Source organism: Monomorium pharaonis, chromosome 7 (assembly GCF_013373865.1).
Source record: "Monomorium pharaonis isolate MP-MQ-018 chromosome 7, ASM1337386v2, whole genome shotgun sequence".
NCBI classification, from domain to species: domain Eukaryota; kingdom Metazoa; phylum Arthropoda; class Insecta; order Hymenoptera; family Formicidae; genus Monomorium; species Monomorium pharaonis.
This window is the reverse complement of record NC_050473.1, coordinates 1754132-1780578: the sequence shown is the minus strand read 5'-3', so window position 1 is coordinate 1780578 and position 26447 is coordinate 1754132. Positions and strand designations below refer to the sequence as shown.

The 26447-nt window shown below is 49.0% G+C and overlaps 1 protein-coding gene across 2 annotated transcripts in view; it reads left to right on the top strand.

Annotated features, from left to right (window-relative positions):
• LOC118646414 overlaps positions 1-26447 on the top strand; it is a 123705-nt gene that overhangs the window by 93734 nt on the left and 3524 nt on the right. Inside the window, exon 3 of one of the 2 annotated variants that reach the window (XM_036289209.1) lies at positions 4908-4952. The exons of the other annotated variant lie outside the window; for it this stretch is intronic. Within the exon in view, the coding sequence (XP_036145102.1) occupies positions 4908-4952 (45 nt within the window). The remainder of the gene's footprint in view (positions 1-4907; positions 4953-26447) is intronic. 2 annotated transcript variants of the gene reach the window in all.

The following is a 26447-nucleotide window of genomic DNA, read 5'->3' as shown; positions in this document are numbered from 1 at the left end:
AAACACAGATTAACTTTAATCTCAGCTTTGTTATAATCTTCTAGTAAATTTTTAATCAATAGCATGCCGGTTATAAGTCCGGAAATTCCGTAAGTCGAGATATCTGTACTCGCGACGTTCAGCAACGTTCAGATACTCCGTTAAAGTTAAACGTCCTTATTGTCGTCTCGAGGCCAGCAGCGCCCACGAATTTGCCCTAAACGCGACAAGGCCGTGTGTTACATCCGGGATCGGGAGATATTTTCTCGGCCGTTTACGGCCGCGCCGAAGCCGAGCGCGGCGACAGCCCCGATTTCAGCGCGAGACGAGGAGCGCGCACCCGCTCGCGAATTCTCGTCGTCGAGAGTATTTTCGTTTCTGGCACGTCGCTGAGGCCTACATCGGCTACGTCATGGGCCTCGCTCTGGCTTGTATTTGCACATGTTACGTAATGTATTCGCGCCCTTAGTCGCGCACGACCGTGCTCCGTTGAGCGATTTCGGCGCACGAGCCTTCGTAAGCGTTCTCGGGGACGGAATTTCTGCGATTCAGCGATTTTCCACGCGTACTTTCCCAGTCTACGTACGTTGCTCGGTTAAATGAGTGTTCGCCAAGATTGTATTCCGTCTTCTTTCCTTTCGTAATTCGGTCGCATGTTTACGAAGTCATTCCGGGGATGGCGCGCCAGCCAATGGCGCGCAAGTGGTTCCCGAATGCATCAAGTGAATTTTTGATATTGCTGCTGTACTACATTCTTGAACTGGGCCGTGGCATACTAGAGAAACTGGTAATGTCTGTCGGAAAAAAGGACATTTTATTACGGTACGAGTTGCATGATATTTTTTGGCGGACGAAAATAAGTCGGGGTGATGATTTACGACAATTCCGCGAGGCTCGTGCTGACTTCTGATATTAATACGTGAACGTATAATAAGAAAAGTTACTCAGTTGATTCCGATAAAATTTATTTTATTTCAAGAGCAGAATCCTTCCAACAGAAAAATAATTAGGTCATTGATGGATCAATTTCCTCCTCTCGATATTGCCCGCCTCGTCATTGCGCTCTCGCGTCGACAAACTGTCATTGTCAGCGAAACTCGGTGTTTTGGCCGAACAGTTCGTACCCCAATTTGCCAGTGGCTCGCTTTTGCCGGCCCACGAAAGGAGACGCGTGTGTACACTCCGCTCACCGCAAATAAACGGGCCGGTCGCGCGCGGGCTGTGCGATTGCGTAAGTGCGCGACGGGCACGCACGCACGCACGCACGCACCGGAATGCGTGCGTGCGTGCACATATTCGCGCGTGGTTCCTCGTCACGCTGGCTTTAAACGCGACGAAGATCCGTATTGCGTAACGGCGGCGGCGATGTGAAGTGTGTAACCATAGCGGTAGTACCCCGCGCTGCGGCAGTACACCGGGATCGATCAGCTGATCAGCCAACGAGAGAAAGAGAGAGATAGAGAGAGAGTTGGCGAGATCCGTTACTTCGACGCCGATTTGTGCAGTGCCGCGTAATTAATCCGCGATTGAATCGATTCGCCGGCCCATGACGGTCGGAAAAACGGGTCACCGTTATAGCGATCCGCGCCGGCGACGGTCGGCGGCGTTAATTGACATTGCGTGAATAAATATACGTTCTCGAGGGCTCGATCGATCGCGCACTTCGCGGACGAGAAGTAGGTCGATCTTTGGATATACACGCGTGCACGCGTCGCTTCAAATCGCACCGACTAAATCACCCCCCGTCGATGTGCGTCCGGGAGTGCCAATTTATTACGATGATAAACATGTAAATTCGTACAAGTGATAAAAATAGGATCCCTGTGTGATCGAACCAACGAGGTGTATTAAATAAACCTCGCATGCCGTTTTCCCGTGAAAAACTTGATAAGCCGCGCGATAGGGAAATCTCACGCAATATCTCTCGTACGTACGCTGCGCATTTCCACGATGCAGTCCGTCCCGTAGTTCGCGGTGCATTAGAAAGCGGGCGGCGGTACACTCGAATAATCGGGCGTGTGAATAACACGCATACACACACATATATATATATATATATGACTTCGCGCGTATACACGCGCCACGTCGTCGGCCGAGACGCGTAAAACGCACGTCGAGTCAATTATATCGCAACGCGATACCGGTTACATAACGCCACGCATTTTTTCACCGTGAGTTGCACTTGATATTTCTTCTCTAGCGGCGGGCGGGGAGGGGAGGAACGGCAATAAAATCCCGCAATTGAGTCGTATCGACATTCCGTTTTCAAAGAAATGACCAATCAGCAGATTTATTGAGGTCGCGGGATCAACTTACCTCGTTAGGACACTTAATCTCGAATCGCCGATGTCATTAGCGCACGCGTGATAAATCGCGCCTCTCGCCCGCGAGATAAGACGCGAGATCGATCTCCGCGGCATGCGCGTTTTTCCCCGAGTGCGATTACCAATTACTCGATCGTTGGAATTTATGGCTTGTCGCGGATGCTGAGGACGGGGGATAACCGCCGATAACACTAGGAGGCGTCCCGTGATTAAGTTTATCGAGGGTACAACGTTTTTTTTTTTAATGCAATCCGCTTTCTTACACACGATCACACCGCGCAGTTATTATTAATCGTTTACGTTCGCGAAACTCGACAGACGCGCCGATAGACGCTGCGACATTGCTCCACGTCAAGTGTTCGACCGTTGAAGTTGCACGATGAAGTTCCTGGTGAAGTACTACGACTTCCTGAACGTCAAGTTCTCCACGGTGAGATTTTCAAGTAGCGTAAGATTTCCGATTTACTACGATGCTCTCAAGACGGGGACCAGGTTTATACGTATCGTGGAGTTTAGAAGAAACGAGAGATTAAACTTGCTCTTGATTTTTTAGTGTTGTTCGTTTCGGAATGTAATTTTTTTCGCGATTACTCTGGGAGGAGCGCGGATGCACCGGGAAAAGAGAAGACTGATGATTCGCCTTGGAATTTGAATTGCGGAGACTGACGACGGTCGCGGTATTATCGATAATTGCATGCGCGAGTGCGCGTCCGATAATGGACCGCTCGCGAAATCCGACGACCTTTCAGATAATGCGCATGAAAGAATGGCATTATGCGCGCATTCCGCGAGCGCGGTTTAGCGGCGCAGGGGTGGGGCAGGACGGCAGCGAGCGGCGATGCATCTGTTATCGCGCCATTTATCATTCCGCTCTCACTCGCCTCTCCCGTTTTGCTTTCATTCGTTGCCGTTTGATAATTGGATTTCTCTGAAACGTATCGCGCGCGAAACTAGAAAAACCCGGCGACCTTTTTCGCGACGTTATCGAGATACCCTTGTTAAACACGTCGATATGTTTCTCTCGACGCGAGAGAAACATTGGCGACCTGTTATTCCTCAAGGATTCGCGTGCGCGCGAGGTAAAGGACCGCTGATGTTTAAGCTTTCGTCTGTGTTGAAAACACAAACCGCGCTGAGGTTTTTCTTTTTTATTTTTTACCGAACCGTCGAGAAACGTCGAGAGTATTCTCAACTTTGAATCGTCGTCAGCAAAATACGAGACAATAATAAACGATTGTCATTACAATGCGATATTATCGAATGCCCGATTGTCTCGAAGAGCCGCAAATAATTTTTGAACGACTGTGTCGACGACAAGAATGTCGAACATTTGTTCGTCGATGTCGTGCTCTTCCGTTGAGCAAGAACTCGGAAGTTCATTAGTTCGCAATTATTATTCGGGTCAGTGGTGCGTTCGACGCCGCTTTCCGCTGACGTTTTCGCCTGTAATTTTTACACGTGTAACGCGCGACGTTGTTGTCGCGTTAGCGAGTCGCTGAAATTGCGGTTGGCGCTTCATCGGATAATCGTGGCGGTTTCCCTGTTAGTTTCGCAAGTGGGCCTTCGCCGAAAACGACGCGAATTTTTCGACGAATTTCACGAGCGGCGACCTTTCGCACGAAACGACGAAAGTTTCGCACGGCATCGTCCCGGTTTAGCACATCGTTTTCTCCGACATGAACATTTTTATTGCCGTACGCTGGGCTTTTAGTACTAATCGAGAATGAGAACGGCTCGTATATGTACACTTAATCGATCGATCCATCGCAATTGCGTCGGAGACATTTTTTAATCTTTTTCTCGTACAACTCGTTTCAGACGAGATGTGACACGCATTAGAAATTACAGTGACGCAAGTTCAATTACTTAAAAACGGGGCGTTCGGTGAAAGCATACGCGTGCTCGAAACGCAAATAGAAGTGTGCGCTAGCGTTCAACATTTTGCATTTACTCGATTAATTATTTCGGAAAAAAAAAGTGAGATAGATCCGAGATAGAGAGAAGAGAGTGTATCCCGCGTGGATATATTACATTCGTATAATTGAGAGAAGCTCGTTTCGCTCTTATTGTTTTCGCTCGAAGCGAACGAACGCTGCGATCCCGATCGCTCGCGCGAACCGTTCGTATCAGGTGATCCCTTTCGTTGCATCCGGCAAATATCGCGAGTGCTCTCTCGCATCGCGAGGTTTAGCGAAGTGGCTAATTCGCCGTAACGGAATGACAAAGAGCGACGAGCGACGACCACAAAAGCCTTTAATGGAGTTTATCAGCGCGCCGCAGAATGCATCGACATGTCGACGTAATTTGTCAGTCGTTGCACTTGCGTCTTTATTGGCGTGTTCTCTCGTTAAAGTTGCTCGTCCGACGCCCCCGATGCATCGGGCGACGCGAGAAACGATCTCGCAAACATCGTCGCACGAAGTTCGTAAGCCCAAGTCGGGACGCGGTTGAAAATTCGGTTTACCAAGAGCCGAATTTTTTTATTTTCCATTTCCGTCATTGCAATTTTTATTCCACACGAAAGAGAAAAAAAAAACGTTACTTATAATAAGTTGTTAAAAAATGAATTACAATTCTAATCCTTGTGCTTGTTCTGACTTGCAGGTGAGTAGGCGATCCAAAGAACGCGCGACCGAAGAGAAGGAAAGGGTGAGTCAATTTGAGTTGTCGTTAAGAAATCGGCGGATTAATCATGGCGAGAAGTTCGCGCTGAGAACCGTTAACTCGCGAGTTCCGCTGGGTCCACGGCGGCCTCCACCCACGTGGCCGGAACCTCTTTCGGTACAAGTTCGTTCGATTAACATGCGTGTCGCGTTGGATCGAACAGGAAGGGCCGCTTAATAACGCGGCCTCGCATCCGGCCCGCCTCGGGTGTCCGGATGCGCGTACGACCGCGGATATTTTTGCGACGGTACCCCGTGTTACGACGTGGCCGCAAACGACGACGGCGACGAGTGACACGTCGTCGTCATTGTGGCGTGTTTAACGGCACTTAAGTGCGAAGAAGAGAAACTACCGACTGCCAAGTGTATGCACGTGCGTTATAATCCGAACACATGAATCTTGTTATCGGGATTTATTGCGCGGGAGAGAAATCTCAAAGTCTGTTGTCCGCATTGAGTTTTCAATAACGAGAGACTCTTGGAGAGTCCGGCACACTATCCTGAGCTTGCGCCGAAGGAGCAAAAAGTGTTTCGAGTTAACTCAAGTTGTATTTTCCTCGCTCGGGAAAATAATCAACGAGTTTCTCGTGTTCCAGTTACTTTCGTGCGCCACGGTGTTTCCCGTTGCTTGTTGATTACTTTCCTAAACATTTTTGAACAATCATAAAACTTTTCTTCTTACTGCAAGGCGAACTTGAACTCGCTAAGGTAATCTCGGATCAATTTGCAACGCAAATGGGCAGATGGAGTTGCGGAATCTCGTGCTACGTTATAAGAAATTAATCGAACCGCGCGACGGGATCGTTTTCACAGCGATATTATTGTCTGAATAAGGATATACGGAAGTATAATGATTATGGAAATTCGCGTGAAAATAACGTTGAACTGCAGGGTATGAAACGATAGAAAACGCGGTAGAAACGAGGGCAGGAATGTGAGGATCTTCGGTGAGCATTAAGCATTTATCAGACTAAAGTTCAAAAACAGTGTCCTTAGGGTGGATCGGAGCTGGCGCGTGAAAAATCACGCGGAGCCCTCATCAATTATATAAGAAAGTAGGTCAGAAAAATCTACAGTCAATTTCGCCCGATGATTTACACGTGTATGTGTCTGTGTGTATGTGTGTGTGTGTGTGTGTGTGTATGTGTGAGCGTCGCGGTCGGCCCTGATCGCGCTGACGAATATGCGCATTCCCAACTTAGGATTCCCCCGACGAATAAAACATTCAACGCTAATTGACTTGATTTCACCGAGTTGTTCGTCTCTTGGAACCGAAAGTCGAAACTCTAGTTCGTCGACCGCGCGAGATTTCCACGAAAGTCTCCCGTACTCGCGAATGCAAATTCCGTGCGTGCGTGCGCGCACGCGTATTCGTCAGTTTCGAAGGCAGAGACTTTCCGGTCCGGTAGCCCAAGCGAGAGATTTACTGACCACGGAAATCTCCGAATTATCTAAACACGCCGATATCGACAAGATCGCTAATTGGCCGACGGCGTGTTTGATTGGTCGTCGTTTAGGATTCAACGAGGTAGCTGCGGCGAGGTGCCTCGTTAAACCGTCTCGTCGAAGGTGTCTCGTTAGAGGACGACGGTGACTCGCTAATACCCACTTCCTTACTTTCTCCACTATCCTCTAATTGTCACGGCCGTTAAACAACGGTACGCGTAAATTTCTTCAATTACGTCCGCGATCGCGCCACGTGTCGGGCCGATTCCGTTTTACACGTGGCACTTTCACGAGACCGAACGAGATCTAGGCGAGAGATGATTCGCCAGCGAGGAGCGATAAAATACAGAGGGGAAAGAAAAATACTAGACCCTACCTCGCTCCTCGAAAGGCACGGCGGTTAGATTTTGTTTTTTTTTTCTGTTCCACGTGACGAGAGTATTTCAAGGGTTAATCGCGCGCTCTCGGAGATTTGAATAACGAGAGACCCGTCGACAGGGGGATCGAGTTAACGCGACAATCGCTGCCGTCGGGCTATCATCGCGTTATCTCAACATCGTTAATTAACGTGGACTAATGGCGGCTGTGACCTGAGTAAGTCGCCGGACCGCGTATGTCGTCTACCTGGCGAATCGAGCAGAGAAACAGGTTGTGCGCCCTTACCGAGAATAATTTCGCGACTGTTGGCCTCTCGCGAATGCAAATTAATTACTCGGCCAGGAACCGACTTAAGCTCGGGATATACCGTCCCACCTCGTAGTTCGCACTCGAGGTGCGATTAACAAGAGCCGTCGAGTCGACGGTCAATCGAGAGTGGACGTGCTTCCAGGCTCGGCCAGGAATTAGTATTTACACACAAGCCAGTGCTCCGAACGTTGAATCGTTGTTATTACTGTTACAACTGACGCTCGAAAAGAATAGACTATTAAAAATCAATTTGGCAGTATCGGAGAGATAGGATATGGAGCTGTGGCTGGCAGGTACTGTTGTTTTTTTTTTCCGATTCTTTTTCTTTTCCTGGAATGCGAAAAAATTGTTTCGAGTTTCGACCGAGTACTGGCGGGATTTCGTTGCGATTTTTCCTCACGTTCGCGCGCCGTCAAGCCGCGCGCAGTTCGTCGACGATTTAACGAGCGCGTGGTGCGTTTTACAACTAAGCCGCGTATATCCTGAATAGTAAGTCGCGCACGCTCACCGTCACCGTGCGGTGTATAAATCCTTTAGTTAGTTGCAAATTCACGCTGATTGGACGTACCGTCCAATGAGATTATGCAGCCTTGGATGGCAGCGCTTAATGGAATTTACCAAGTTGAAACTGACGAGAGAGAGAGAGAGAGAGAGAGAGAGAGAGAGAGAGAGAGAGAGAGAGAGAGAGAGAGAGAGAGAGAGAGAGAGAGAGAGAGAGAGAGAGAGAGAGGGAGAGATGCGATATATGCACCAGCTCTCCACGTGCCCGTCTTGTTTATTATCTCTATGGTTTCTCGATTATCATCCACGTGCGTCCCCGCTCTCTGGTCCTCCGCTCTAACCCCTCTCGCGCGCTCGCTCAAGGTCGGTGACGAATCGCATTTTCTTGCCCCGATGATTTCTGCATTACGTACGTGTTTTCCATCGCCGCGGATCGCTGCTGCTGGAATGAAAAAGAAACGGGATAAAGAGCCGCGATAAACCCCTCGGCGAGGTTAATGGCTTAAAAGTGCAGGCGGCGACGGTCCATTGATAACAAGGCCGCTGTCGGAACGTATCGGCGATGGCGATGAGTCATCGGGCAACTTTCGCCGCATAATGGAACGAAGTCCGCAAATCGCGTTGCGTTATTACCGTCGGCAATACGTAGACAATACGACAGCGCGCGATGGTGGGCGAGCGCAACGATTTGCGAGGCCAACGGTGAGCGCGGGGGTTGCGGATGCGAAATTAATCGTCCGCAAATGAAAGCTCCGCGTTATTTTGTTGTACAACCGCGCCGCGAATCAAGCTCGGCCTCGCCCGCGCGTGCCGGCGCGTTTCAACGGCGAAATTTTCCCCACTTCCCAGCGTCCTCGTCCGGCACGTGTAGCAAACGTTTAACGCTTGGTTAGACTCAGAAACGCGAACGCGTCGTGCGGCGCACGGATCGATAATAAAATGCGGAACAAACAAAAACGAATTATATTCCATTCCACGTCGCGGCGGGGCTCGTCATCGCGTCGCTAATTAACGCTCGACCGAGAGCCCAGTTTCCAGTTGAATTTAATATGTATGACACGGGGGCCGCGTTAAGACGCACGTGAGAAAGAGAAGGGAGGAAGCGCTGGCAAGAGAGGTACCCCCTGAGAATCGACACGATACTCCGTTGTCGACTGTGTAAGCGGAATAATCGCGCAATGGCACCGTAGCACGACGGTATATCGTGCCATTGCGAGAGGAGATCCTCGCGGGGGAAAGACGTAGAAGAAGATGCAACGATTCTCCTCTGGTGGTCTTGTGCAGCGTCCCTCTCTCTCTCTTTCTCTCGTCTCGCTCGTTTTGAGAACCTTCGTGAATCTCTCGAGTGGGCGCTAAACATGTTTACTTACTCGATGCACCGGCACATATGTACGCGCGCGCGAGTGCATGCAGAAGTCCGCGCGGATCGTCACACTTTCGCGAGCCGAGGAGAACGCGTTTTTAACCGGCCGCGGCTTTTTACGCGGACGAGGCCTTCGACCGTGCCTCGCGCTCGCGACTTTTTCCGCTCGCTCGCTCGCAAAGTGCCGGGAGTATATTGCCCACGTCGCGCGTACAGAGAAAGATTCCGCGCGCGCGTGCGAAACGCGCAGGTAACGAGGCAATAATGATAGCGGGTAACGAGGCGCTAGGGCTTTTACTTCGCGACGCGGGATTAATAATAATAATTATAATAATAATCGTTACAGCAAGATGTCGTTTAACTCCTCTCTTTCTCTCTCTCTCTCTCGTCGTTTCCGCGCCGGTCTCGTGATTAATCGATTTCTTTCCGTCGAGTCGCGCGATGATCAATCAACCTGGCGGCGCGACAGGATCATCGGAATCGGGACACTGCACACGCGCCGCTTCCGTGCGCAAAATGCGGACCTTTCAAGGATGAGGCGCATCGTCGAGCGGCTATTTTTACATCCGCGTGATGAACGCCAACGCTTTGTCGTGGTCGATACGGGCCGGTCGGCGAAAGGGCGACGCCGACGCTCTTGATCGGCGTCCTTTATGAAGTTCAGCAAAGTGTTAAATTCTTTCTAGGAAACCGAGACAGGGGACGCGTCTTGCGTCAGGCGTCGCCGACGAGAGAGGACGTACGTGTCCGCGTCGGGTTCATTCATGACAGCGTGCTTCCACGCGAGCACCCACACACACCTCTCGCCTCTCTCGTGGCAACGCGACACGTTATTTTCATTCATATACACGCACGCCGGTGATTCCTTACGCACGTGAGTCATACGCGGCCGGTGTTACGGAACGAGCCGCTCGACTTGGGCAGTCGACCGTTGATCGTCGCCGAGATCGTTTAATGCACCTCGGCACGGTCGAGTCACGCGCGCGATAGCAATCGGACGTTCAAGTTGGCGCGATAAAGCGGGAGGAAGAGGTTGCGACGAATGGGCTTCAACGAGTGGCAGTACCGCGCCGAGATTTGGCTCGGCGTAGGAAGGGCGCGGGACAGGCTTTTCCAGGCGAGTATATACATTGTTACATACCCCGGGACGTCGTATCGCGAATGTAGGTCGCTCGAGATTAACGCCGGGGTGTCGGGCGTTTTATGTCCCTTCGGAAAAGTTGGGCGAAACGTGGAAGGAGAGAAGTCTTCCTCCGAAACTTTCTCCCGCCGTCGTATGTCAGGAACGTTCTTACCGTGTTATCTCACACCCGTGCGCTATGGAGATAGTCTTAAAGTAACGACGGACAACGGATGGACAGATCGAGAGAAAGGGAAGAAAAACGGGGATGACTTGACAGCCGGAAAGTCCGCGAGACTGCGCGGTGGGAGATAAAATCGTGTAAAAGGGACAGCCGGCGCGCGAGAGATCGCGCGACGTGTAACGCGACAGACAGCGGCGCGCTTTCAGAGCGGAATTAAAATTCCGATGCTCGGATATAGGTGCTTTCTTATTAATGCGCGCGTTAGCCGCGTGAGTCATTGCCTCCGCTGACTGGATACAAGTCCGGCACCTAACGCACAATTACGCGCGTCACGAGCGACCGGAGCGGAGTTAACCGGACCGGACTACTCGCGCCACACTCTTGGCAATCAGCGCGCGGAATCGGCGCTGTTTCTTTCTTCGTGTACGTCCTAATGACGTCCGAGCGGTTCTTGTCTTTTTTTTTCGCTCGGATCTCGTATCCGGGTGCGAGCGCTCTTATCCCACGGGGGAACAACCGATTAGGCGACCGAGTCGATACTTCGTCCTGGCACAATTCGCGATTCTACGTGTCCGTTTTGCTTTCAGGCAACTTTGTATTACGAGGTTCCATTAATCCTCCGGTGACTGTCTCTTCGATGTCCATTATGAGAAATGTATGTTTTTTTTAATCACGGAGATATGTCTGGAGTTGTTATTCAAATCGCTTAAGGGAAACGCAGGAGGATGCATCGGTCCGTTCGTGAACGTCAGTTTTGATAAAACGCTCACGAGTTCTTTCCGAGTTAATTAATCGACGTCGACAGGAGCGCGCAGCCTCGCGAGACTCGCGTGGATTATTAATGAGCGGGAAGTAACGCGAGGGCTCGATGAACAATCCGCATTTTTGTGCGTTTCGCGATTTGCGTACTTGCGCTGAAAGAATATTTTAAAGTAAAGCGACCTGGCGTTGCATTTTTTTCTCTTTTGTCAAATAGCCGATACGTGCGTGTGACTGGAGTCTGGCGTGAATAATGCGAGACGTAGTGGAGTGAGTAACGTCAGGTGAATAATCATTACGAATTACACGTAACAGGCGCGGGTAGCCCCCCTCCGCCGCCTGGGAAAATGTTTTTCCGCCGGTTCACGACGATGAATCAGAATCAATTCGACATATCTACAGAATCAATCGCTTCTCCACGTTGCGTTGTCCCCCCGGAAGTTTTTTTTGCAGCTCCGAGCGGTGCGCCGATTTGGCGTACAAAAGTCGTGCGGGAGCGCCGCCGGTCAGATTGTTAACGAGGTTACGACAAAAAAGAGCTTCGAACGTGAAGTATATGGTACTATTCACCCGTGGCCCCCTCCGGGTCGCGTTTCTGCATCGGGGAAAACGAACGCGCGGGGCAGAAGGAATGACAGAGCGGCGGTCCGCGAATATCGCGCGGCAATAATGATGGCATTCTAGTCGTTACCCGTTTTACGCGAATTCGCGGAAGCATAAAGTGTGCCAGGCATCTCGCGCTGCCCATGGCACCTCGGACGTTATATCTCACCCGTGGAATCTCGTGTCTCTTTTTGCCTTTTCCGTTCCGTCAGAGAGAACACGCGCGAACTCTCGACACTTTTAGGCACTTTTTCCGATAGTTCGGCGAGCGAGTGTCGAAAGAGCAAAAATCGCCTCGTTTTCCCGGCGCGGTTGCCGCAACACGCCTCGAACGGAGCGGAAAATTAGCACTTGCGAGGCGAGTAACGCTCTCGCCTCCAGGAAGTGTTACGGCAGCTTCGCGAGCGAGCGCGAGCGCTTTACGACTCGGCGGAAGCTGAAGGACGGATTCTATTACGTCTACATGTCCAAATTATAAAAAGTTGATATGTTAAATCCCGTGAAAAGGAACGATTCGTAGATATCAGCCATATGCGGAGGTGCAAGTCCGTATAACAATGTAAAACAGTACTACGATATTGTTTCGAGAGAATGAACTGTCGGTACGCCCGTAATTGTATTTCCATATACTCCGCACGTAACTGCGCTCACGGTGCAATTTCGATTTTTACGAACTCCGACATGGCACGTCCGCCCGTTTACCGTCGCGATTATTATGGAACACGCAGTCCGCTATTACTAAACAAAACGCACGCAGAGGCACCGAAAGGGATAGAGAGAGAGAGAGAGAGAGAGAGAGAGAGAGAGAGAGAATATTACCGTTTGTATATACGTCTCGAGAATTCCTCTCTTCTGCCCCGCGGAATTGTCGGAGGTTCACGGTTGTCACGTAAGTCATGTGAGCTACTCGAGGGAGAATTAAACGGGACTTAAATTCCCATCGGCCGAGTGCCAAAAATTACACGCATGAGTGAATAGACAATGGTTGTCACGTCTTATCCTAATGTATGATAATACAATGCGCCGGAAAGTGATGCACGGGACATAAATAAATCGGGGGAGAGAAAGCTGGGCTCATCTCTTTTTCTCTTTTTACGAGCGCGACTCCGTGGAATTATCGGAAGGAATATCGCTCGAATACACAAATACACGCGCTCGTTCTTTTCTTTCCTCTCTCTCCCGCTCTAAAATATCGCTTGGACATACGGATTTCGAGACGGAGAAACGAGAAATGCACCCGAGTCTTTCTCGGACGGCTGCATTCGTCTCGCGATATGACGGATTCGAAATACGATCTGCGAATCGTGACGCTCCGCGGCTTCTCCGTCGTCGATTGGAAAGCTGTGCAAGCGCGCGGTATTTTCTTTCTCGTCGGGGAGAAATATTCCGAGAAGAGGAGATTTCATTTTAAACGGCGCTAATAATTTTCGCGTTTTACGAGCCGTACGATTCTGCGTCTTTCTGAGGATGCAAAAATAATATTAATGCATTCGGACGCAAAGAGTAATATTATTTGTCCATTATCGTGACGCGTTACAATAATACAAAACACAGAAACACAGTCTGGGACGTTAGGAAATCCCCCCCCTGACGTAGCCGGCACACCGTGCGATAATGACGCGCTTCCCTGAAGCGGATTTCGTTATCTGAATTCCGAAAAGATACCGCTAACAAAATGCGGAATCGCGGTCACACGGCCGCCGGGGCGAACGTGCGTACGTACACACACGTTTGCACCTGCTCCTGACGCGCGACGTGAGATTTCGTTTTCAGGTAAAACGCTCCGTCGTTATATTGAGTCACAGCGCGTCGTTATATTGTGTCCCTCTCACTTTCCGTGACGCGGTCCATGATCCGCGATGATGAATCACGCGCGTCTTTTTCACCGGTCGCTTAGGCGGCGAGACGCGACCACCGCATCGTCGTTGTGTGCCTTTCGTCGCGCATTTGCATTGGCTTTCGTCTATGCGAATTAATTATTTGGCGCGTGAGTCGGATTTGATTCCCGGCGATGCTGATTCATTCCGCGAAGCGGGAGAGAGAGAGAGAGAGAGAGAGAGAGAGAGAGAGAGAGAGAGAGAGAGAGAGAGAAAGAGAAACAGAGGTAGGTCGTTGGAAATTTTTACGTGGAACTCGACTTTCTACCATTTCGAGAATATTGTCTCCTCTAGCTGTTGTGTACCTGATACCGGGAATATATGCATCACAGAGGAAGTTGATAAAAATCGTGTCAGTGCGCGATCTGAAATATCAAGCTGACGCACTTATCGATTCATACCGCGAACGGAGATAAAGACAATCTCGGAATGCAATTTGGAGTACGTGGAAACGAGTGTATAACTCATTCTGATAATGAGTCAGTGTCGGTAGCCCGGTACATAATTGCACGTCAGGTGAGGTCACTCGCTGCCGCGTTATCTGGGGGGGGACAGTGGTATCCGCTCGCGTGCGTTCGCTTTTCCTCGACGACGACGACAACGACAACGGCGTGTCGCAAAAACGCTCGCCCACCGCGCTCGCGCGATTACGGTTAGAAGCCTTTTCGCAGAATCGGGTCAGACAGCTGTCGCGCATATACCTCGGCACGATCCCGTCCCTCGCTCGCCCGTTTCCTCCTTCCTCACGATGGCAACACAACAAAGGCCCGCGCGGTCACGTGCACGTACACGACAAACACCTACGCGCACACCCTCGTAAATGCATCGTTCGCGTCGTCGTCGTCGTACATAATGGGCCCGGCCGTGCGCGGTCCTCCGTTGTCCACTTACGGTTAAACGGACGAAAGACGCGGAGGAGGAGGAGGAGAAGAAGTCGCGTATGGCGAGACACGCGGGACCCAATGTCATCGGGGCCCGCTGTGCTTCCGCGAATTTATGCGATTATTATGCCGGCGGCCGGGCTGACGGGACCATAATGCGCTGCCGAGAGGTTCTAGGCGGGCCCCGACATCGCGACAGCGTTGGGTCCGTTATAAACCGTTGCTATTACGTGATCGGACAGGCGTATTGGACACTGGCGACTTCGCCGACTTCGACCTCGCTGCTATCGGGATATTTCTCTCTCGATCGTGACGCAAAAGTCCCGAGGACGCGAATTTCTTGCATCTTTTTTTTCACTCTCTCTCTCTCTCTCTCTCTCTCTCTCTCTCTCTCTCTCTTTAAAGATGGTTGGAATTAATTACGCGAAGGCTCTGTTGCTACGCGAGTAAAGTATCGCGAGAAATAAGCGTGAATCCGAATTGATAAAAAACGGCATTTTTATGGGGGATCCCTTTCATTATCGAGAAGCATCTAATTATGATAATCCCCCTCCGGAAAGATGCTAAAATGAGGTGTCAATTCGCGCTGGCGCTTGACCCTGCTCGAGGGTTAAAGGCCGCGCTTGCGTAATTGACAAACACGAAATCGAGATAAGTATCGCGAGATATACACGCGTTCGCAGCACCGACAGCGAAAAACACCTGTGCCGCGACAGCGGCGCGACGTGAATCCGCGTGTCCCCGCGAGATCGAGAGATCTGCGGTTTTCATCCGCCGTGCGGAGCGTCGTCTCTGGCCGCCGGACATTACCTTGGCAAGAGTTGATCCTGACCGCAGCGGTCGGTACGATTACGGATGTAGCTGGCATCTGAAATGTCGTCCCGCGAGTTTTGCGCATTCCCCACCTCGTCCTTACCTCATCTACAACTTTGTACAGAATAAATGTATATATTGTAATTTTTTAACCGTTGTCAAACAATTTTACAAATGTATTTACGCGTTTGTTCGACACGTGCGACTTTTGTTCCTTTGACATTTCGAGTTTTTCGGGGGAGAGAACGGTTGTCCCCGGCCTAAGACGTGAGGGGGGGGGGCTTTCAAGGTTTCCTGAGCGCGTTCGCCTCTCGTTTCGTTTGGTGCTCGGAAACCAGGCGGAAGTGAGTCGCCGCGCAAAATTCGCGCAAGTTCCACACAGCCAAGTGTCAGTTCGCAGGGAGTAACGGCAGATAAGAGTGAAAGTAAATCAGGCGACTTTTTGCACCGCGCGCACCGTGCAAATGTGTGCGACTGATCGATTTCTTTATATCGCTCGGCTCCGCGTGCTCCTCAACGGAGAGCGGCGAGATAGTTGATGAAGGATACTCGCGTTACAGTTATAAATCATACAGCGAGATCACGATGCAATAGGAACGCTGGAAACTGTGCGCGCAACCGGCGAGGGAGAGATACCGATACGCGCGCGTATTTCTTTGCGTTTCGTTCGATCGGATAATTTATGACGGCGGTTTATAGTGTTTGCCCCGCCTGAGATAGGCCGGTCTTTGTTTTGACGTGTTAAACACATCGTCGTCTGTTGTCTCAAGTGTCATTCCTCATATACGTACTGATTTCCTCCGCGCCGTTACACCGCCGTTAATAAGGCGTGATTTATCGTCTCTCCCTCATTATCGCTCGACTTTTACGGAAAATTACGCAAAAGCGCGCAAAAGTGGCCTTTTCCCACGTTTCCCGGAGAGAAAGAAAAAGGCTTTGTTATGCCGTCAGATACACCCTTCTCTCCCATTCATCGATTCGATTTTCCCTCTCGGTGCGCGCACGCACGCACGCAACGTACGCGCGTTAAGCCCGCGTGCACACATACACACGGTCAACGGCAGGCAGCTGTTCCACTCGCGTGGTCCACGGACACGCGTGTGCGTGCGTGCGCTCTCTCCCGACGGCGGCGATTGGCGCTCGACGCCGCGACGACCGGACGGTGGGGATAAGGAAATGCGCACGGGTGGGACGGGACAGTCGCCACGATTCCCGCACACGGGGTACCGTGTTGTGAGTGAGTGAAAACCAGTCAGTCAGTCAGTCACTCAGTCAAGCGGGAGAGCGAGCACATCGGTGGCTCGCTCATGAGCTTCTCTTTCTCTCTCTTCGCTTTTCGCGCTCGGGGAGAAGGTAGAAAGAAACGTGTGTGCGGTGAAAGAAAGGTAGCCGATTGGTCCTGTCTCGCCGCGACTCTGAAAATTCCACTGCCGTGTGACCACTGCCTCCCCCCCCCCCTTTTTTTTTCATTTTTTTACACTGCCGGTTGAGACTATTGTCTCCGAAAACGGTTGTTTCCTTCGCGTGGACCGTGCCAATGAACGTCTCCTGTATTATTAGTAGTGCGGTGATCGATAGTAGTGGTAGTAGTAACAGTGACAGTAGTAGACGTAGCAGCAGCGGCGGCTGCTCAGTAAGGGTCGATTCCACGTGACACGAGTGCGAAGCAACAAGCCTCGAGGATGCCCAGCCAGACCACCACGATCTTGCTCAAGTGCTCCATGGTGGACGTGCCTGCGCTAAATCACGTGAAGCTCAAATCCCTCTATGGAGTAAGTAACCGCGGGTACCGCCGGGTGCTCCATAGGCAGCCCAGGGGACGTAACGGTACGTCAGGACGACGTCGTCTGGTCGATCCCGCGAGATCGACGCCGCCGTGAGAAAAGGTCGAGTCCGGGTTTCTCTCGTGGTACGTACGGGGATTCTGTGTGTCTCTGAAGGCACGTGTCGCGCACACAACACGTTCGTACAACTTTTTCTCTTTATGCGATTTTGTTTCAATTTGATTCTCGTCCGATCGCAGGAGGATCGGCGACACACGACACAATACACCGTTATACATCGGCGCTTGTGTTTCGTTTTTACATTTTATTCTAATTCTAATGTTGGCCGGATGTCATTGTGTCGGTGTTAAAACGCAGTTCCGCTGACCGACTTCTTTTGTCACTCGACTAAAAAGTCTTTATGGTGTCCGGGGTCTTTCGAAAGATAAACACACAGCGAAGTCGCGCTCTCGCGACCTCTGCCTCGGGCCCCACGGATTTTTACTCACTTGATACACGCGTATAAACAGACGTGGGCACGTGTATCAAGGATTTACAGAGACAGATACACGTCGCTCGCAAAAACGCCGTCCAGCCGTAACATATATCACTCCCGGCCGAATATCACTCGAGGTTTCCCAGAAGGCGGGGGTATTCATATGGCTTTTTTTTTCCGCGAAATAAGCATGTGTCTGCATCGCTGCCGCCGACCGACCGAGACGACCGGATGACGAACGGTCGGTCAGTCAAAAGGGGAGAGAAAATGCATGCGTGCGCACGCACAGGCGTTTCGCGCTTGGTTTTTCTCCATCCAAGGGCTACCGCGCGGCGGATGCCACGGGGTGGGAATAAAAGGGAAGGTCTGCCGCGTCTGGAGATGTTTGCGCTTCATTAACGTTAACCTCATTCAACGCGAATGCAGATGCATTCACGAACGGCTGGCGGGCGTTCGTCGTCCGACCCAGTCTCACGCTCGCGGCGGTCTCTTCTCCTACGTCGTCGTCGTAGTCGCATGACACTACGAACGTCGCGTCAGCCTCGCGTGTGGGTCGCGCTGAATTATCGCAGTTGCGTGTTTAGAGACACAAGCAGCTTTTTCAGTTTATCAAGTCATGGGAAAACTTAATTGTCGAGGTTACACGCATTTTTTCTCGCGTACGTTTGCGAGAGAGAGAGAGAGAGAGAGAGAGGGAGGGGGGGAGAGGGAGGGAGAATACTTCAGAGAAAAAAATATATTTATTTTCGTTGCTTTTTTTTTTTAATTCTTATGAATAAGACTGATCGTCTTCGCGGATCGTCTTTTCTTCGAGAACCCCCTATTGCGAGAATCTCTTCTCACACAATGCCGTGGCACAATTCTTCAACAGGTATATAGACGCACGTTGCTGCACCAGCAGGGAGTGCAACGTGAGCTAATCGCACAACCGCCGCTCGTCGTTCGTGCCAGTGTATCTCGCATTGACAAACGGACAATAGACTTTCATTGCAAACGCAGAGAAACTGCGCCGCATTGTTCGCCGGAGCTAAAGATGCGGAAATCCGAAAGGTTTTCCCGACGATGAGAAAACTCCCGTTTGTCGAAATCATACGTTCATTAAATCGTTTATCACTACAATTATCGACGCACGTTCCTCGGAGAGAGATTCTCTTTCCTCTTTCTTTCTTTCTTTCTTTCTCTCTTTCTCTCTTTTCTTTCATAATACATACATTTCATAATACATACACAATGTTATATATTTATATAATTTGTATACGTATGTGTAATTCTCTTAAAGCAACAACAAACTTGTTGTATTCTGTGCGCTACCGCGTGTCACATTCATAAATGATAGCGTGTATTCGATTCGTAGAAGTTTAAGTAACATTTTGAATTATCTCCACGATAGAGAGCTCTATATACGCAACGATAACCTTGTTAAAGCTCGAAACACATACTTTGTCCTTATAAAAGTGCTCCCGCGTTTGTCATTGCGGGACAGCGCTTTGATAGCGCGTATCGCTTTTATTGTATCTATTATGAAGCCTCGCGATCCAATCTGTGACGATGAATTATCCATTAGATGCGATCGATTTCGCCCGGTGGAAAGAGTACACGCAGACGAAAAGAGAGAAAGATAAAGAGAGAGATAAAGGAGGAAAGAGAGAGCACATACACACACACGAGATACAACGGGATTGCTCGACGAAGATTAACATTCGTCTCTCGCGCGTCGTCTATGTTCTAAATATAAAGAGACGAATCCGTTCCCTCGGCAGGAGGGAAAAAGACTACGGCAAGAGACTGGACCTTTGAGAAGGTCGAAAAATTAAGCGGGCGACTCTGATGTCAACGAGTCTAATGTTGAAACTAGAACTGCGTTTCTCATTCTCCATTCATTTTCAAAATTTAGGAAACGAAGAGATGCATCCGGATATCTTAATATTTTGATTACAACACAGTTGATCATGTCGCAAAAGTTACTTTTGAGATAATCTGTAATCTGTAAATCGAGAGGAATTCTTAAAGCGCAATACTTTCTCCTAATTTGTTTAACGTATCGCAGATACGAGCCCGATATATGTAGAGTCTTAATATATTCAGACTTATCAGACGGTTCGCTGAATCTCGTTCTGCTAAATTTACTCCGAATTGATCATTTGAGAAGATAGCGGGGCCTGCGAGATAGGCACTACACATAAACAAAACGGTGAGAATACAGTTGACCAAAAATTCTCAGCAGCGAGCGTCGAGGGGGTGAAAGGGGAAGGGGATGAGAGGGGTCCATGCACGTGCAGGCGTTTCTAACGCGCCGGTCACGTGGATGTTTAAAATGTGTCGAGTGTGATCTCTGGCTCTATTTCCGCTCGAGAAAAAAACGGGAGAGACAGATTAATTGTCTGGTCAGAAAGTAGGTATCGCGATATTGCCGCGTTATCTCGGGTAACGACGGCGCCGCGTACGTTTACAATCCGATACGAGAAGATTATCGCGATCTTATCACGACAGAAAACGTGCGAGACACGATCTCCGCGCGGGAGATCGTACGTACGATCACGCGCGCGCGCGCTTCGCTTTTCCAGGCCGCATCGGAAATTTTCCTTCGCCTCGAGACGAAAGAATGCGCTCCGTGCGTGACAGATCTTGTTTGCTGACAAGGGAACGTTTCCATATTGCAAAAGTGATTAAGAAAACTTACCAGTCGAGAGATCACGTTGGAAATAGGTATTTATTTTTGAAAAAAAAAAGTTTGAAATTAAAGTTGTAGGATAATTTTTACATCTTTTTTCCGATAATTTTTTTCACAAAATTCAAGTAACTTATCTGATGGCTCTACAGCTGTTATTTGAAACTTAAAAAAAAATATATATTGCTTTTGAGATATCTTGTTGAGATGCTTATGTTGAAATGGCTAAACAAGTCGGGTATAGAATCGATAGGATCTGAAGATTTGACTATCTGCAATATCTATTTTTAAAACGTAATCTTTCGATCGATAATGATAGTTTTTTGATATCACTTTTGCAATATGGAACGTTTTCTCGTGAGTCGCTGGGACGAGCGAGACCTCGGACGGAGCGCTAGAATAACAGAGCGATGCAGGCGCGGTTAAATCACAAAAGACTTGCGTAGGCATGAGACTTAATATGCACCATTGAATGCGCTCGAATGTGTGTTTTACGTAATTAATCGCGAGAGAGACAGAACGAGAGAGAGAGAGAGAGAGAGAGATGGATCAAAGTGTTTTTGCTTTTCACGAGGCATACTTACGAGAGCATCAAATTTTTTCACGCGAGATCGTGATTCAGTTATAATACCGTTGCTTCCGAATATACCTCGTCGAAGATTGGCCTCGGGATAGAAATTATATGCCTCCGAGCCGAAAGTCCGATATCGCTTTAATTCGATAACCTGTTTCCTTTTTATACGTCGATTCTGCTCTCACGGCACCAGACGCGCGGGCTTGCTCCTCCTCGGCCGCGTGGTCTCATTTTTTCTTCCTCACCTTTTCCTCGCCCGACCCTATACACACGCGGCACCGAGTGACCAGGTCGGGCTCGTGGCCGTGAAAGTTCTCTGTTTCACTACGTGAAGCCTCGTGTCATGGCCGCGCTGGCACGTCCTTCCGTTGGCAACGAGACCGAGGAGTCCGGTGTCGTACGCGGCGAACTTGTTCGCTCGAGGAAAGGGAGAAATTTTCGAAAGCGATGACGAGCCTTTTCGAGCAGAGCGACGCAGTGATGCAGTCTCGTTATCCGAGCGAATCACATAACGTTTTTATCGCGTCGCGAAGTTGATTTACTTTGAATGGCGTAGGGAGAGAAAATAAAGTCTTTTGTAAAAGTATATACATATAATGATTAAAAATCGCGCACACATTCTAAATCTAATCTTTGCCTCAGGCCTGTTGCATTTTTTGGAGATTCGCCGAGTACTCGTCTTTCCGAGCTCCCTTTTTCGCGTTCAATAAAACGATTCGTCGACGAGCAAACACTCGACTCATACTCGTACAACAGACGACTCTTGAGCACGACCCCTTTTTCTATTCTGGTGCGCGTTGCACGTCGACGCCTGCTCGTCCTGCACGAGTTCTTTGTGCATTGCCTCTCTCTTTCTCTCTCTCTCTCTCTCTCTCTCTGTCTCCTTCTTTGTCACGCGCGTGTTTGCAGCCCTCTCTGGGATGCACTTTTCCTCGAGATTCACTCGTCTTCGAGGCCGACGACGTGATCCGAACTCTATTGTTGACCGATCCACAGTGAGAGGAATTTCTAGGAGCGGAGAGGCGTCATTATATGTTATGCACAACCGAGAGACGATCGAAGATCACGAAGAAATTGCAGAAAAATGATTGCATGACCGTGTCGCTCGCGCGATCTCGCTCTCGTTGTTGTTGCAGCTGTTGCATGTTACGTATTATAGCTTACGTCTATCTCATTCGCAACACTCTGCGGGATTATTTTAATCTGATCTGGTCTTTGTAAAAAAAAAAAAAAAATGTGCGTCTGTAATCTGAAGATGACGCCAAGATCGACGGCCGATGCGTCCGGTGACGCAAGAGAGATAAATATTTTGTGGCGAGCCTCATCCGCATGAATGTCGTAGCGTTACATGTTGGTCCGCGGACGGAATGATATCGTGCGTTACGGCCGTAAATCTCGTAAAACGCGGTTAATACGGAATACGATATTGCAGAATATATTTACGAGTTGTGTTCACCGTTAGCCGGAAGCCTCGCGATCGCGGGCAGAGGGTTAATAAGTAGTCACGCGTTAAGAAACTTAATCGAGGATTCGTAAGGGACACCCGTGATAAGCGAGAAATAGCTGGAACAAACGATCCGAGCTAGATTCTCCGGGCCCGCTCTCCCTTTCTCTCTCTTCCTCTCCGCGTCATATCTGGCGGGGAGTTTTTAATAACCGCACACGCGGCTCCGCGATAACGCGCTCGCGAGCTCGCTGTCAGACCGCGCGATCAGCTGATTCGTCACGCGTCGAAAGCGCGCGTGTCTATGACTGAGACGGAGCGGAATGACGGTCTTTTTACGTAAATTAATGCCTCGGTGCAGCTGCGCTGTTTCCCCCCCTCTCGTTCTAAAACGCGCGGCAATTATCGTTTGCGTGCGTTCCTCCTAATAACGAGGGCAAGATGTTTTCACTTTCCACGTATTTACATGCATGCGCGTTTTACAAGCGTGCATCCTCTCGGTGTAGCCTCTCGTGCACTAATTTCTGCACTGATTTCTGCATCAAGCTTGTTCCAAAACAACGTCGTAACGTCTGAATTTCTTTTTATTTGTATCTATTCGATTGTCACGAGTGAATCGCGCGTCGTATTAATTAATCGCGCGACTCATTCAGAATCTCGAATTTTTCCCCTCTTTTTTTTTCAGCCTCGAATCGTGCGAATGGTTTCGCAAATAGGTCAGGATCTTAATAGAAACTTAAGTAATCGCACGTCGCTAATGCCGGGAGCGGTTTCTCCAATCGATGATCAGCGGTTAATTGGCGTTTGTGAAAACTTCCCGGACACGTTCGCGCACGTACGACGACAACGACGACGGCGATTGGCAAACGTCCCGGGGAAAAGGTGGCGATTACAAATGGACGTGGAGAAGGAACTTTTACTCGCTCTTCTCAGGAAAAATGGATAATCGCCGGCGAGGAAATCGATTCGTCGTAACTTCGCGCACGACTCAAATCTCTCGATTCGCTTCGCTAAAACGGTACGCGATCTCTCCGCGATTCCTTTTCGCATAGGAGCGGAATGTTGATCGCAATAATTCAAAGCGTGTATCTCCGTGTGATAAAATGATTTAAAAAAATTTTCACTTGTCGCGAAATTTTTCGACCTTGCGGCGAGGCGATTTTTACGCACTGCGTCGGCTAACGGCGCGTATTGCGAATGACGTTAACTGTATTCTCGCCGCGCACGTGAGACAATTGGCAGTTGGCCTACATCTGAAAAATTGCGATTGCTCGCGCGCGCGTCTTTTGCCTCGTAAGTGCCTCGTAAAAGGCCGTTCGATGACTCTCGTCGGTTATTCTATTCAATCGGGAGATAGATTTTTACACGGGGCTTGCTCGTAAACCCGTGTGCATATCTGTTTAGAAAAAAAAAAAAAAACAAGTGTTTCCGCGTGCGGTGATCGCGGTCGTGCCAGATCAACCACCGCTGGCAGCAACGCTCTCACGTCGCTCTGTCGATCGATCGATCGATTTATCCTCGCGCGGTACTAGGCTCACCACGTTGCTCGTCCTTGACCCGCGATTTTTCCCTCGCTCGTTATCGATATCGCGGCCGTCACTCGTTCGTCGGACGTGATCGTTTTGCCCTATTGTGACACGGGAAAAAACCCTCCGGCTGACAACAGTCGACTGCTGTCGCTTCCACTTTGGAGATCGAATTTTGCATCTTCCTCGCAGAGTAAAAGCGAACCGACAATGCTTAATAATTGGAAAGCTATCCTGTGGAAAGCCGCTCTGAAATTGCTGTTTCACTAACATTGTTAGCTCGATGTTAAACTCTTTTTTTTTTCCTTCTCGTTAGAAGTGTGCCACCGCGGCGATCGGCGGCGTAATTGCGGTGGTGTAATTTAATGTAATTTTAAAATGTAATCTCTCGGTAATTTTCGCGTCGTATTCTTCGGCGCGCTTTCGACATGTTAAAGATTGATGAAATTTGCCCTCATATCTCGGTCGTATCTTACGGCGGACTTTTGTCGGCAGATGAGTTATCGAGTGGCTCGTGGTCCAGGGCGTCCTCGGGATTCTGAGGATTCCGCGGCGAAAGAAAAAAAACTAACGACGAAAATTCCGTTCCGCTAAGTGTCGCGGCGCGAGAACTCGCGAAATTGCGATGCATCTCCCGTATCGTACGGTCGTGTGCTCGCCATCCCGATTACGTGGGACGATATTCCGAGAGCACGTGAGCGGCTTGCGGAATCCGAGACGTTGTTACGAACTCCGTCGCGATGCGCAATAACGGGTATCATTATCGTTAATTTTATTTTATTTAGGGTAAGGGAATCGCTGTAAATATCTATATACGTTCGGACAATATTCGCCAATCCCAGCGCGTTAAGATTACGCGAAGGCAAGGTGGAACATTCGTTTATGAAAATCTCGTTTTCTCGCGAGAGAACTGCGCGGTCAGCTGCAGCTGCCCTAAGTCTAGTCTTTGTGCTGCTGCAGGTTGGCAGGTGCCAGATACGAGATACATCTGCTGGCCTGCACGTGTTCGCGTACGTGCCCGTGTGCGTGCGTGCGTCCGTGCATCCATGCGCAGGTATACAATGATCTTCCAGTTCGTGTGTTCAGATTGAGGCGCGCGAGGTCGACGAAACCTCGACCGGTGTGCAGCCAGCCGATCGGTGGTCCTCCTCATGCAGGTTTGGGAGGCAAATCTGTTCACCTGCCGCTATCGCTAGGTGTGCCGAGCTCGGCCCGCGTGCAGCCAGGTGCCCCGAGAAAAATCGAGAGCCACAAAGTCCATCCGAGATTAAGGTTTTGCCCCTGAGCGAGCGTAATGATAGGGTGCCGCGTTGGGTGGATGAGAGAGTGTCCAACTTTATCGTATCTTTTTCTTCTCTTCTTCTTTTGGGCCTACCGCTATTTATATGCGGACGAATTCCGCCTCGTGACACGTTCGCCCGTGTTGAGATAAAATCAGAAATCAAAAGAGATTTAACTAAGTTTTTAATTTTTTTTAGTCACAAAAGCTTTTTTTCTTAAATGGGTTTTATTTATATACAGAGTGAAAACAAATAAGTGTATCAAATATTCCAGGGCTGTATTCTCATCGAGCAAAAAAAAAAATTTCTTATTATTTTCGAAATGCACTTAGTTTTGGAAATAAAAGATTTTTATTGTGAAACAGTGGAATATTTTGAAAACGAAACAGTTGATTGTATGTCATAATATGCCAGAATGAAATATGAACTATTGATTTTTTATAACGCTATGTCAATATTTTTATGTGCAGAACAACTAGACTAGATGAATCATATTAAAATCATTAATTCCATTAAAAGAGTAGAACTTTTATATAACTTTTATTCTTTTGAAAATTGATTTTATTATTTACCCCCCTTGAAAAAAAAACATAATTTTTGTCTGCTTGTCTTGAAACTCTTTTTTGTCAACTGTTTCGGTTTCAAGTTTTACTGCCTCATAATGAAAACCCTCTTATCTAAACTAAGCATTTCTAGACTCATGTTTACATAAACATCCTTTTAAATGTTTCGTCGATAGGAATATATCTAAAGAATATTTGACATTTCGTTTATATTCTTTATTTAATGGTAAGACTATCTTTTTTATATTTTCAAGATGGTTATTGTAAAGTATATACTCCCTTTTTTAACGTTATCTATCTCGTGAGTGATCTAAAATAGGACATTTCACGTCTCCCGGGCATTATGATAGATATAGCGAGATTTTAAATTTATCCCTCTTTCATGCGCTTTCTGTTCGTCACAAAAGAATCCTCTACGAGGTTTTGTGTCGTCGTCGCTCACTCCGCAGGGACTACATCAGTCATGCATTATATGGATAATCTAAATAGAACTAGCGGGTCCTGGTACTTCTCACGCGTTCGGTTACTGAAATTTAAGCTTTCCCCTTTTTACGCCTTCCTGTTTCTCTACCCACGCAGTTTCCCTTATACTTTTTGCCGCCGATATGTCCGTCCTCTACTGGAGGGTCGAACTTCTTTCATTCACGTTGTTCGGTTCCTCCTTGCCCATTAAGGCCGACACAAGGCAAAGAGAATCCATCGCTCAGGTATCCCGTAATCACGCAGATGGAAAATTCGGCCATCTGTCGATCGAGGTAATCGTGAGGGTAAAAAAATTCAGGCTGCTAAAAATCGACATTAATATCTCGGCGAGAATTTCGTGCACGTTTATTTTCAAAAATTACAGATACAGGAAGCAACGTTTTCAATTAACGGATAATCATGGGTATATTTGGAAAAAAGCTTCCCTACTGTGGGGATTGAATTACAAAA